Source organism: Hakea prostrata, chromosome 2, assembly GCF_041222555.1.
Source record: "Hakea prostrata isolate BN-2017 chromosome 2, UWA_Hpros_2, whole genome shotgun sequence".
Taxonomy (NCBI): domain Eukaryota; kingdom Viridiplantae; phylum Streptophyta; class Magnoliopsida; order Proteales; family Proteaceae; genus Hakea; species Hakea prostrata.
Window position 1 is genome coordinate 49,977,935 of NC_142601.1, and position 14,367 is coordinate 49,992,301.

The 14,367-nt window shown below is 38.9% G+C and overlaps 1 protein-coding gene and 2 non-coding genes across 3 annotated transcripts; 2 read left to right on the plus strand and 1 right to left on the minus strand.

Annotated features, from left to right (window-relative positions):
• Positions 1 to 107, plus strand: LOC149024682 (small nucleolar RNA R71). The gene has a single exon (XR_016171916.1). It is a non-coding gene; the product is annotated as a small nucleolar RNA R71 (small nucleolar RNA).
• Positions 108 to 6,554: 6,447 nt separating this feature from the next.
• Positions 6,555 to 12,891, minus strand: LOC149024683 (exopolygalacturonase-like). Its single transcript, XM_089143521.1, has 5 exons — positions 12,876 to 12,891; positions 8,305 to 8,876; positions 7,935 to 8,224; positions 7,162 to 7,387; positions 6,555 to 6,773 (listed from the first exon to the last, which is right to left on the minus strand). Exons 1-5 carry the CDS (start codon positions 12,889 to 12,891, stop codon positions 6,555 to 6,557), a joined length of 1,323 nt encoding a protein of 440 aa, XP_088999647.1.
• A 1,134-nt stretch (positions 12,892 to 14,025) lies between these two features.
• Positions 14,026 to 14,130, plus strand: LOC149024684 (small nucleolar RNA R71). The gene has a single exon (XR_016171936.1). It is a non-coding gene; the product is annotated as a small nucleolar RNA R71 (small nucleolar RNA).
• Positions 14,131 to 14,367: the final 237 nt, after the last annotated feature.

The following is a 14,367-nucleotide window of genomic DNA, read 5'->3' on the forward strand; positions in this document are numbered from 1 at the left end:
ATAGCATGGTGGGGGCACTTTCTTAGTAATTCTTTTAGTCTTACCCAGGCCTCATGAAACTGTTCTCCTTCTTGTTGGGAGAAACTCGTTATCACTCTCCTAATGCTATTGGTACGGCCAATGGGGAAGAACTTTTTAAGGAACTCCTGTTGCATTTCTGCCCAATTAGAAATTTTAACATTGTCCAAAAAATGAAGCCAATGCAAAGCTTTATCTTTAAGGGAGAATAGGAAAAGAAGTAACCTTAAAGCATCAACTAAAAGGTTTTGACTTTTAACCATGGAGGACACCTCTAAAAACTTATCTAAGTGCTTATAAGGCTCTTCATTGGCAAGTCCACAAAAAGATGGTAGCATTTGAATCATACTAGATTTGATCTCATATTGAGCTGCCTCTATTTCAGGCAACTTAATACAGGAAACCGGAGTATATATCGTAGGAATGAAATGCCCACTCAAGGGCCTCATTGGAGGCTCATAGTTTGCCATGGTTCTTTGCCTTCTAAGGTTGGCCAAAGTCTCTTCTAACTCTAAGTCAAGTGGAGTCAACTCAGGGTATAGGGACCGACGACCATGCATGCAGACAGAAGAAGAAAAAAACGAAGAAGCTAAATAAGTAAAATTAAAAGAAAATAACTATAGCAAAAGGGAGAGTTTAGGACGTACCTGAAGCGCAATCCACGTGATCTTTCGAACAAAAGTTACACATGTGGAATCTGAGGGATGGGATTTTTAAAAATTAACCTAAACAACCCAATCTAATGCAAATATTACAATTGAAAAGTCCTAAATACAATTATATCTAAGAAGAAAAGATAAGTTACTAAGATTGAATTTAACACAACCTAATTTAAACTAAATCTATTAATTAATGCAAAAACTTAAACTATGAATATGTGAAGATCTTTGGGATTTCGAATCCCAAATGCTTTTCCCTAACCGATATAACTCTACACTTCAAAGTAAATTAGGGATGGTCTTCCTAGATATACCCTATCTTCGCAAGACTATCGTCCTTCGCGGAAGCTTGGCACTCTTAGTTCGCTGAGCTATAAAACATCTTTGGTCAAACTCAAACACAATTAACTAGAAGAGATAGAACAATGAAATTAATGAAATAAGCTTGGTTCATCTACATCCAAAGAAAAGGAACTAGCTACTCATTATCACAAAGTTCATAAGAAAAATAATGATGAAACATAGGGAGAGAGAGAGAGAGAGAGAGAGAGAGAGAGAGAGAGAGATGTGGTCTTCTTCTTCAGCAATGAGAGAGATGAGAGCCGCGTTCGCCGTCTTCTTTTCTTCTCTGTGGCTGGCTTCTCTTTTATGTCTCCCGCACACAATGAATATCCTCTCTTTACCCGTAGATATTACCTTTATTCGTTAGAATTTTTGAAAAACTCAAAACTATAAAGTTGTAGATATTTTCAATATCGTTCCATATCATCTTGAATCACTTCAATCCAAGTTCATACGAAAGAGATATGCCCAAAATACTGAAGGTTTGTTTGTTAACCCGATTTTCCGATTTCTTACCGATTTTATTCCTTAGAATTCCACCTGTTTCCAATTTGACCAAGATCTCACTTTTCATGATTTCTTGGGCAGCAAGATTAAATGCCATGATTTAAAATCCACCAATATCTAATATATTTGCCAACTTTATTCCATATTATCTCTAATATCCAAAATCACCTTATTCTTGAAAAATACACAAAAATACTCAATTAGCTCACTTCAATTAAACAAGTATGGGGAATGTAAATCAAATAAATAATGGTAAATGCATGCTTATCAAGCTCCTCGTGGTAAGTCAGGTTCCACAATGTAGAGCACCTTGATAACCTAGTGGAATAGGAAGAGTGGGAGGAGTATCTTGGAGGCAGTGTTGAAGGTAACGCGTAATGGAATGGCAAGGGATGAAAAGGGCTACTTTGTGCACAACAAAGAGATTTTGGAAGAACACGTAATATTCTTTGGGGAATGATCAAATATGGAAGATGTTGAATTGTGTGTGGTAGGGAAAAGCTGGATGGCACTTCAACCAGTCATCTCTTATGCCATATTTAGAGAAGAGAACTGCCAAATTATCTTGATAAGTGGTTCTGCATCGGCTGATGATAGTGCGACAGCGGATATCACTATAAATTGGTGGAGGTAGGTTGGAGAGATGAGGTGGTCCAATGTCGTCATCAGAAGGAGATTTGCCATTGGGAGAATTCGGAGGTGGTCTTGAGGACGAAACCCCAAGAGTAAATGGGAAACAGAGAGGGAGGACAGATTGGATACTCGGGGTGGCTTCAAGGGTCTAGATAAGAAATTTGCTGGCACCTTATGTTTGCCTTTGACATCTTTTACTGTAAATGACCATTTACAGAACCATTGCGCCCGTTTTAAAAATTGAGAATCTGGAAGCAACCTTGACTTGAATTGGAGTATGTGGGGGAAATGTTGTCATATCCATTTCAATCTAGAGCGTATGACCAATGAAGTGGATCTGAAAATTTTCAATGCCTGTTCTGACAGCAAAGATCTCTCTAAATTTGTTATGGTATGACTATTCAGCTGTAGTGAAGGTACCACCTTTATAACCACAAAGCCGTCTTTTTCCATGGAGTTCTTCAAAGAGGATTGCTGCCCATAATTTGTCACTGGCATCTGTTTGCAAACTGCGGGTACCTGTAGAGGGGATTTCCAATGGAGGGAGCTTTTGGGCAATTTGCTTAATTCTTATATATATATTAATTTTCATTATAAGCGAGGCCTCCTCCTTGATTGTAACCCTTGACAGCAAGGCGTGCTCTATATGTATGAAGACTGCCATCAACCTTTCTCTTAATACGAAACACCCACTTGCGACCAATGATGTTCAAACCCAGACGAATTTGGAAGAGGGCCAAAGTACCATTTCTAGTGAGAGCATTAAACCCATTGTCCATGGCTTGACGCTATTCTGGATGTTTGTTTGCAATGGAGAAGTAGGTGGGTTCAACAATTAGAGGGGCCGAGATAGATACGTAAACTTTGGGACGGTTAGTGCCATCGTGTTGACGAGTTACCATAGGATGATGCTTGGGAGGAGGTGGAGGAGCAGGTGGGTCAACCACACGGTCCTTTGTGGGAATGGGAGTGGCTTGGGAAGGAGAGGGCGAAGTCAATGTACTATGTGAAGGGGAAATAGGTGGAGAGGATGGTGAGGTTTTGGGAAAGGATGATGCAGTAGGGGATGGTTAAAGCATGCCAATGTATAATGCACATCAAGATACTGGTAAGTGATCGTAAGTTGGATGCACACCATGCATTCAAAACATTGGAGAGATTTTTGTAGTATAGGGGTGGGAAACGGACTGATAAAAAAATTGCTTTAGTTAATGCTTATTGCCAAAAATTCCAAGGTACAGAGGCATGTGCACGTAAGGCTAGCCTAATCTTTACAATATGACGAAGTCCGCATTCTGCACCTCCCTCCTTCTCATCTGAAGGATAGCGTGTAACACGATGTGCAATACCAGCTTGGTCAAGAAAGTGAGAGATTGTTGGGTACTCCTCGCCCAATCACTATGGAATCTCTTAATTTTGCGGCTCAAATTCATTCTCTACCAACATTTTAAACTTCTGAAACACAGGAAAAGCCTCAGATTTAAGGGCAATTGGATACACCCAAATAAATTACTTAAAGCATTAAGAAACATAACATAATAACGATGTCCTTCTGTATAGGAGAAGGGCCTTATGAACGTGACTGATCGCTGGCGACAATCAAGGGCCTTATGAGCCATTTGTTGCAGATCTGACAATATGTTTCGTGCATTAGATGAAGGATCAGCACTAGAATCATGGTGAGAGTGGAAGTGGAAGGCAACATCGTCAGAAGAGCGGCTGGCTAAAAGATCAATGAGATTCCACCACGATAATTGCCAAAATGTCCACAATAGCCATGGCGACGGGAACCATTTAACGAGCATTGTTGCCACAAAAATTATGTGACCAACTACTACAAGCCATATTAGCAGTTGCCTGAGGTATATTCAGGAGAGTCGAATCACCTTTGAGTCGGAGCACTTGAGTCAAAAGCAGACTACGAATATCACAATAAGTTACAGGGATCACACAGGTGGAGACTAAGCTAACAAACACAACATACTCTGGACCTAATTAATTCTCTTTCTTCTTTTTTTTTTTTTTTGGTTGTTGTTGTTGTTGTTGAAGAGTAGACTAATTTCATTGCTAGAAAAATGCCTAAAATCCAGATTACATGCCTCTAGAATCCAAGGAACCGAGATGGGCAAAACTAGCTCTGTCGTACAAGTTAAGGCCTTGCGTGGGAGAGAATCCACAGCCAAATTGGACTTTCTCAAAACAGGAAATTGTTGTTGAAGGGTTTTAATAGTTTTAATTCTTCTACTTCATTCCACTGATCATGAAGAGAGATTAATTGTTTTTTTATATATTCTAGAGTCCTTTCACAATGCCATAATGAAGTTGCATGGGTCCTTTTTGCTAATACAATTATCTATTTTCTAAACTCAAGGGATTGGTTCAATTGCAACACCAGCTTGGCCACTGGTTGAGGACCATGAATACTAAAATCCGAATGCCATCTCTGCAAGTGAATAAAATGATTTTGCCACCTTCCATTACTCAAGACGCTACACCTCTAACAAATGTTAGTCCACCCCAGAACTTAATTTTCAGGATTTCCTCGCTAGATCTCACTACACATCCATAGAAGTAAGTCGATGATTGGATCTGTTGATCAATGAACAATGAAATTGGATGCTTTGCAATTCATCATACTCCTGTTGGGGTATCATAGTTCTCCGATAAGAACCAATATGCACCGGAGATGGGAGAGAGTCAATGTTAGGGAACCTTGGATTTTTCCCACAACACCAGCATATGACTTCTTTCCTTCCCCACCACCAGCACCTCCATTACCTGCCTCCTCAGGATGTTTTAAACATTGGAACACATATTCTCTTGGAGCCCCCATGTCCCTCGGAGCTTCTCTATCCTCACACATTATTCGAGTTTAATAAAATTCAGGAGAAGATTTCTTCGGAAAAGAAAAGAAAAGAAAGTTAACTAAAGTTCCAATAAGGATTTCTTTTTGAAATTGTGGAGGAGGCACAAAATTACTTTGAAGATATTTTTTTAAAAGGTAGTAAATAAATTACCAAGAATATGTGACCGAAAAAATGAAAAGAAAATAATAGGTCAATAAATGATAGGTAATAAGAAAATAAAGGTATTTCAATTAAAATAGAGGATAAATTAATGAAGTTAAAATTTTCCATGAAATAGGAATACACACACTTTGTATAACTAGTAAAGTACTACATGCAATGCAAGTGAGTTTTTGTTGGTTTTTGAATAATTATAGGTGTGTTGATCACTTGATTTCATTTGGTAGTGGCATTTTCGTACAATTTTTTTTTATGACGGCTACTGTAAAATATGGAGTTCGTATGAAACTTGAGATGGTTGATTCTAAGCATGAATATCAAGAGGTTGGGCTTTAGTGGAGATGATTAATTCACTTGATTTCATTTGGTAGTTGCATTTTCGTACAATGTTTTTTTTTATGACGACTATTATAGTATATGGAGTTCGTATGAGAATTGAAATGGTTGATTCTTAGCATGAATATCAAGAGGTTGTGCTTAGTGGAGATGATTAATTACAATCATTACCAAATTGCAAATGAAATATATTTTTCTTTTCCCTTTTCTATAAATAAACGAGTGGATATATTCGTAATGCCATAGTGACGCTTTTCTACATCTTTTTTTTTTTTTTTTTTTTTAAGGGGTGGGGTGGGGTAGAGGTATTTTTAATAGATTTAATTCTCTAATGGGATTTGAGATAGTTGGGATTTATGCATGAATATCAAGAAGATCATAAGTTGGGTTTTAATGGAGGAGATTCATTGCAATTAATATTAATATATAATTAGAGTAAAAGACTAATTAATGAGCAAGTACAATAACAATTTTTTACATAAGTAACCAAACCCTTTTGGCGAGTAATTGAGGGTATTCTAGGAATAAAAATGTTATCATCCTCCATGAGTTCATGCGTTTATAAAAGTAGTATGTTAATATGATTTACTTCTGGAAATCGAAGCTGATCGGGTGCAAAGTAAAGTGAAATCTAATAATCAACTTCTAAATTATTTGATGTTATTTATATTGTTTCTTAGAGTAATGAATATGAATTAATAGAAAATTTGTTTTTTTAAGTATGAAAATTTCCCTTCCCTTCCTTCAATTTCCTTGCAACCAGACAAATTGACCATCAAAGATTGAATATTTAGTAAGAAATTAAATTTCAATATATTGAACTTTGAATCAAGTCAAAGAGAAGTAGTAATATAGGAAGGTAGTTATGTTTTAATGGAGAAGGTGTCATATGCTTTTCTCCTTCCATAGTTTCTCCTTTGCTGAGGTACTTGAACCAAACCCAACTAGATACTCCAGCTTGAGGAATCACTCTTTAAAAGCAATTCTTTCGAAGCCAAGTACACAAATGTACGAGAATCCAAATTGAATGGACTCAAAAACACGGACTTGGCATTTGAACGCCCGAGGTAACCCCTTTTGCATTCTCACAAACAGAGGTGCTGTCACCATCACTTGATGTCAAATCAATATCAACGAGCTGTACTCCTTCGCATGGTACGGCTTCACTACATATGAGGGCAACTGCTTCCTTGGTGGCAGATGTACCCTTGATGTTCTTGAAAAGAATGTCTGTGAGCTTCACACGTGAAGGCTGTGCATTGGGTAGGGTTAATAAATGCCATTAGTAATCTTAGAGACAAGGTTTACAAAGCCAATATATAATTACAAGCCTTCAAGTGAAAAAGACGAGGTAGAGCAATCATGATCCTCTCCTATGACCTGACTAACCTACCTCCCTTCTATCAAACACAAAAGGGGATGGTTAGACGAACATACTTATGCCAACCTAGACAAGGTGAGCTCAAACACGAAGTCTTATTGGGTGGGAAGCGTATATGTATTAACTTGATGAAAAGAGAGTGATTCTAACAAAGTGCTAATTGTGCTTGGAGAGAGATTGTCAATGACTCTGTACAATCAAATTGGGTAGTATTTTGTTGATGTCACATTATTTTACTCGTTGGGCTCATCGAACTTACCAAGGAGTCACACTGGTTCTTGTCACAATATTCTTGGTTGATGATGATGGGGTTTTTCACATTTTTCATGATAAGATCCTCAAATATAACATTAGAAACTTTGTTGTCTTCTGATGCTGGCCATGTTTTGATCCGGACGCCATTGTCAGTTCCAGTAAAAGTACAACTCTTCACTGTGATACCGTTCACTTCCTTTTCATTTTGATATCTCCCAAGGCTTCCCAAGCTGCAAAACAAAGAACAAAACTTGGAGAAAGCCGTTTGAAACAATTTTCATCATCCCTCCTTTTCTTGTTTCTTTTCTTTTGGCGGCGGAGGGGGCTTTCAGATTTAACCCAACCGTAGGAGCCTTAATCTAATACCTAGCCCTGCGTACCCCTGCTAGGGCCAAGCGTAAACTTGACCCAGACCAACCCTAGAAGGGTTTTCCCAACAACTGCCCACCCCTAGTTCACCTTGATTATCATGCACCCATTTAGTCATGGAACTTGCAAACCCATTGCATCCTACTAGGGCTAAGCCCAAGCTTTAATGCCCATAATATCATGGAAATAAAAAAGCTCATCAAAGCCCATTTATATCAAGCACATGCTTTATATATGATGAACCTAGCCCACACCTAACTTCAAATACAGGCCCGATCTAATCCTATTTGGGCTCAGGGTGCTTGTGCTAGTTGCTTTTTCTCTGACACCCCTTTATTGTTTCAGATCTGATGTACTAATTACTAGGAGATTTATCAAAGTATTTAGGCATGATTAATATGTCATTACCTGATGCCATGACCTGGTCCACAATTCACATTGGAGACTAAAATGTTGGAAGTACCGTCTCCGACAGAAACACAATCATCACCGGTTCCAATATTACTGTTAGTAACAGTGATGCCGGATGAGTCGCCGATGTGCACACCGTCAGTGTTTCGGCTCGTCGCAGGGGCTTGGATATTGATATCATGGACGGTAAAGTCACTGCTTTCAACAATACCTATGTGAAAAGCCTTACTGTTGATTAAAGTGATGCCGCTTAATGATCCGCCGGTAATTTTAAAAAGGCGCAAGGTCTGCAACAAAAGCGAAAGTTCAAGAAGGGAAACAAATATTAAGGATCCAATTGTTTCCATGTAAAAATACAATAACTCACTGATTCAGCCATTTTGCAGTTTGAATTGCTATTGTGATCACAACTACTGCCCCAAGAGGCTTCTCCTTGACCATCCAGAGATCCAGTTCCGGACCCAGTGATGTCCAGCTCGTTTAGACTATCAAATGTGATCCATGACTCGGTAGATCCCGAGGAAGTTGGAGCTATTAATTTTCCGCTTATCTCAACACGAGGAGATTTCTTGTTTCCACAAGGACCACTAAACATGATTGAAGTAAGAAAGTAGTCACCTTTTGGGACCAAAAGGCTGGATGGTTCAGTAGATTTACATGCAGCGGCCCATGCATTAAGGAAGGCCTTATTATTATTAGTTTTCCCGTCGCCAACTGCTCCATACTTGGTGACATCAAACACTGTACCCGGTGAATCATCACCTGGTGGCGGCCCGGAAGCATCTCTCGGTGCAGATGCTGGTGATGGCGTTCCAGTCGGAGTTTCACCTTTCGAGGTTCCATTTTTATGTTTTGATTTGAGAAGCCGAGTCTCAATAGTTCTAGCTTTAGCCACCCATAGAAGGAAGCCTAGTAAACATATTAACATAAGAAGCCTGCCCGAATCCATCGTTGATTTCTCCTAAGAAAATAAAGACTCAAAGACAAGTGAGAAAGGTAAACGAGCTAGGATCATAAACAAGGATCAGGCAGAGCCTTAGAGACCTTGCTTGGGACGAGAGGTTTGGTTTATACGAACTCCAAGAGATGTCTAGTGGACTCCGTTCAAGTTGTAACGCTTGTGGGAGGGAGTTGATATTTATGCTCTAAATTTCCATCCATATTTGGGCTATACACGTGAATTTAGCGAGAGAGATCTTAACTCACTGTTCTTGTTAATATTAACTGTGCGGTAAGAAATCCACATTCAAATAAGGATCGGCTGCCCTTTTCTTTAGGAAAAAGAATGAGAGGAAACAAAAGAGAGTAGGTAATATGTGGTTCTTTGGCTTGTTAGTTTGGTTATGCTGTTTCCAGTTTGTTTTTCTCTCTTTTTGAGTGAGTGGAATAATTTCTTAATGAAGGTTCTTGGTCAGGGGATTCTCCCTCAACTGAGTATACCACTTGATAAGGAACTGGTGAGCGATGGGTGTCCTGGGGGAGTTGTTGTTGCCAGCTTGAGTGTTTATTTTTCATTGTAATCCTTTTTACCCCCTTTTCATAAAGATGTTTTATTTATTTTTTGTAAAGAAAAAAAAATAAAAGGATTTATGTTGGTCTATGGTCAGGCTTTATGTACAGATGATAAATTTAGGAACTTGGATCCGCTACACTGCTGGAAGGTCACCACATAATGGTGTTAAATTTTCAGTTATTGTTGATGAATTTAGGGACTGGGTCCTCTATGGTGTAATGTAGGTAACCAATCTGGCAATTAGGTGATTCCCCAATATAGAAGCACACATGGAAGAAAGATCCTAAATGTCCACGGAATGATCATTCAACTATTGTATAGAAGAAGGCTTACACATACTTAGTATTTTTTTTGGTACGAGACATGTTCAATATTTTATTTGTTTGTTTTAGTGAATATATTAACTTGTTAAATAGAAGGTTAAGATGATTTTGTTTGGCTTGGGTTTCCCTCCAAGTAGGGGATGGCCCATTACTTGAGTTATCCCATGTGGTTTATGGATGGGCAAGTTTGTTTTTCTCTTAAGAGGTCCAAAGGGGGAGAAATTTCTTCTTTTTGTGGATGGAACAATAAAGGAAGGAATCCCAAAATAGAGAAGAATGAGCTCAAGTCCTGTTTTTGGGTTTGCCTTGCGCACATGGCATTCAGGACGATGTAGGCCAAGTCTATCAGAAAGCCGACGTAGAGAGCATAGGTGACGTGCGCCTCTATTGGAGAAATCTTGTCTTGGTGCCCTCCTTTAGGCACGAGGTTTCCGCTATCAATGTGTGAGATCACTCTAGCAGATTGAAGCATGCACTTGTCCTTCTTAATAGCAGTGCACTCCTCATCACAGAGAATGGACAAGATCATCCAGTGCTCAATCCAGTATAGTATGTCGTCGAACTCACAGCCTGGTGCATTCCATCTAATCTCACTTGGGATGTAAGGAGGTCCAGTATGTGTGCTAGCGGCCATGTGGAGAAGGGGATGTGGATGTCCCACACCTTGCTCTCTATCACCAATCATTTGTCCTCTTCACCGACTAGCTCTGATCGTGTCACTAACCAATGAAAAATAAAATCATATGCTATGGGGTCGAACTATGGGGAAGTAAAAGGCTAAGTTACTAAGATTGAATTTAACACAACCAAATTTAAACTAAATCTATTAATTAATGCAAAAACTTAAACTATGAATATTTGAAGATCTTTGGGATTTCGAATCCCCAATGCTTTTCCCTAACCTATATAACTCTACACTCACTTTTCATGATTTCTTGGGCAGCAAGATTGAATGCCATGATTTAAAATCCACCAATATCTAATATATTTGCCAACTTTACTCCATATTATCTCTAATATCCAAAATCACCTTATTCCTGAAAAATACACAAAAATACTCAATTAGCTCTCTTCAATTAAATAAGTATGGGGAACTAAATCAAATAAATAATGGTAAATGCATGCTTATTAAATACCCCCACACTTGAGTGTTTGCTAGTCCTCGAGCAAAACGAAACAATAAATGCAATACGGGAAATAAATATAGAAAAACCTAACTCACTTTCATAGGAATCACGGTTGCACTTAGCATGTGCAACAATCCTTTAAACCCCTAGGTTACCCTAGTGGACGAGTTGTGTCTCGTGAGTGTTTGCAAAGAATATACACACAAAATTCTTAAGTGCTCTTCTAATTATTCTGGCAATAGATAGATTCCAAGACAAAGACACTGCATTATGGCTTGAAGGGAATATAGGCACCCCCGCACTTAAGCTCTTTACACCCTCTCTTGAGTCTAGCTCTAGGCAAACAATTCAATCGAGAAGTCTCCACTTATCTTCAGTTTACCAGTTCACCCTCAGATAAGACTTAACTAGGTACCAAATAATACCAAGAACTCAAGATCTAAGCAATATTGACCTTCTTAGACATTTCACCTTTATAAGCACATTACTTCACTTCTTTCTTTAATGGTCGCAGTTGTGGTCCGTGCAATTTCTTGCCTCTTAAGCTTTCTAGATGGCCTATGTAACGAGTGTTGGGTCAGCCTCTCTCAAGCCAGATGGCCTTAAGGGATTAGGTGTAGAATACCCCTCGAACTTACTTACTCAAGCCAACTAGGCTACAGGCCAAGACTGGACCAAAGAGACCCCAATTGTTTGACTCGAGGCACGATGTTGGTGACAACGAGACCTGGTTACTATGAAGGAGGTCTAAACTTTAAACTTCAGCAGATTTTTTTTTTCTTTTTTCACATTATACTTCAATTCACTTCACATTTAAATAATCTAAAATCGGTCTCAACTTGTCACCATAAGCACAAGGCAATACATGATAACTAGATGAACAAACCTTTTGGACTACCTGGAGTTCCTATTTTCCGATTCAACCTCAGTCTCAAAATATAAAACCCATTACTATTCTCTCAAGAGGGTGTTCATTACATCAGATGGGATTTCTAAAACACTTAAACTCTCATTTTGTTTCTAATCAAGGAATGGGTTGCCTAACAACAAACAAAGAAAAGAGATGAAAAAGAACAAGAAATAACATCTAAACAAATGGGTTGCCTCCCATAAAGCGCTAGGTTTAGAGTCTTCAGCCAGACTCAGTGAGATGCAGCCAATGGAGGTGGAGGCTCAAATCTAAATGTGAATGGTGACTTTTCCAAAGAAGTGGTAGAGTCCAACAATGTGTTGACTTCCTCAATATTTAGGTTAGATTCCCCAAATGGCAAGTAATGTTGTAGGGGATCATCAATAAGCATGTTTCGAATATAATCAACCACTGCCTCATCAATAAAGTTAATCGCAAAGCACTCTTCATCGCTATTTGAGCTTAAGGATGCATTGAAGATGTTGACTCTAAGTTTCTTATTGCCAAATAATATGTCCATGACACCTGATCTACAATTGACGCAAGCATTCGTAGTGGCTAAAAAGGGTCGTCCAAGAATGACTGGTGGTAAGTTATTGGTAGTTGTATTGTCCATATCTAGGATAAAAAAAATCAACAGGAAAATATAAATCCTCAACCTTTACCAAAACGTTTTCAAGTAGCCCACGGGGTCGTTTGATTAAGCGGTTTGCCAACTGTAGAATCACATCAGTAGATTTCAAATCTCCTAGACCAAACCTATCATAAACTGAATTGGGTAAAATATTCACACTAGCTCCCAAATCAAGCAATGCTTTACTTATGGATAAATCTCCAATGACACATGAAATTAAAGGTGTACTTGGATCTTTAAGTTTAGGGGGCAGTTGGTTGGAAATTACCGAGCTGACTTGTTCAGTTAGGTGCACAGTTTTAGGTGTTTGAGTCTTCAACTTACGCTTTTGGGTGCACAAATCTTTTAGAAACTTAGCATAAGCTGGGACTTGCTTGATAGCATCTAATAGTGGGAGATTGATACGAACTTGTTGGAATAAGTCAATCATCTCTTGCATCCTAGCATTCTTTCTAGAATCTGGAATTGAGGACTCAAGAGCTTCAGGGAAGGGGGCTTTGGGAGTGTAAGATTTAGTAGTAGGACCCTCTACAATCGGAATGTGCAACCCCATTCAAGGAAATTGATGGGAAATACTCACAGGTGGTGTTTCTTTACAAGGCTTGTGTGCATCATCGCCAGTCTCATGGGTCAAATCAACCTCCTCTCGACTCTCAAGATCAATGGGCAATGGCTTGGGAGTAGGCAAAGGTGCATAATATTCCTTCCCACTATGTGTCACAATAGAGACTGCTTGGACTTGTTCTTTCCTAGACCCAATTTGATGATTAGGGTTACCGATTGGTTGACTAGTTAACTAACCAACCAACCTCCTACTGATGGCATCAGCTAGTTGACCAAGTTGGGTTTCCAATTTGTTAATGGACTGAGAATGTCAATGCAACAATTGAGTGTTTCGCTCTAATCCACTAAGTGCTTTTAGTACCTTATCCTCAAATGATGAATTATGTGAGGGTTGTGGAGATGATGGTTGCTCATTCCTAAAGTATTTTGGTGCATATTAAATGGAGATGGCCTATAAGGTATTTGATTAGAGGGATTGGGTATTGAGTTTCGCCATGAAAAATTGGGGTGGTTTCGCCATCCTGGGTTGTAGGTATTGGAATATGGATCTTTGCCCAATTTAGAGACTCCTTGGGCCAAATGTGTATGCTCCTTAACAAACTCAGGCTATTGTGTAGCCAAATAGCAATCAGTGACACGATGGGATAGGCTAAAACATAAAGCACATGCTTCAATCTGATTAGGTGGAGAGGAACTTGTAGGAAGTGGAGATAGAGTTTATTGTCCTAATGATAAGAGATGGTCCAATTTCTTTTATAGCAAGTCAACTTTAGTGCTCATCTCAATGGTAGAATTGATCTCATAGAGACCACTCATCTTTGGTTGCCCAATGGATGGAATCTCAGTCCTAGCTGCTGAAACATGGTGTTGGGAGTTTTAACTAAGGATCTCAAAAAGTTCCCATGCCTCATTCTCATTCTTGTGCATGAAAGTCCCACCACAAGAAGAATCAACCATTTGCCTATGTCGGTCTCTAAGGCCATCATAAAAGCATTGATCCAATTGCCATTTAGAAATAGCATGGTGGGGGCACTTTCTAAGTAATTCTTTTAGTCTTTCCCAGGCATCATGAAATTGTTCTCCTTCTTGTTGGGAGAAACTCGTTATCACTCTCCAAATGCTATTGGTATGGCCAATGGGGAAGAACTTTTTAAGGAACTCCTGTTGCACTTCTGCCCAAGTAGAAAATTTAACATTGTCCAAAAAATGAAGCCAATGCTTAGCTCTATCTTTAAGGGAGAATGGGAAAAGAAGTAACCATAAAGCATCAACTGAGAGGTTTTGAATTTTAAGCATGGAGGACACCTCTAAAAACTTATCTAAGTGCTTATAAGGCTCTTCATTGACAAGTCCATAAAA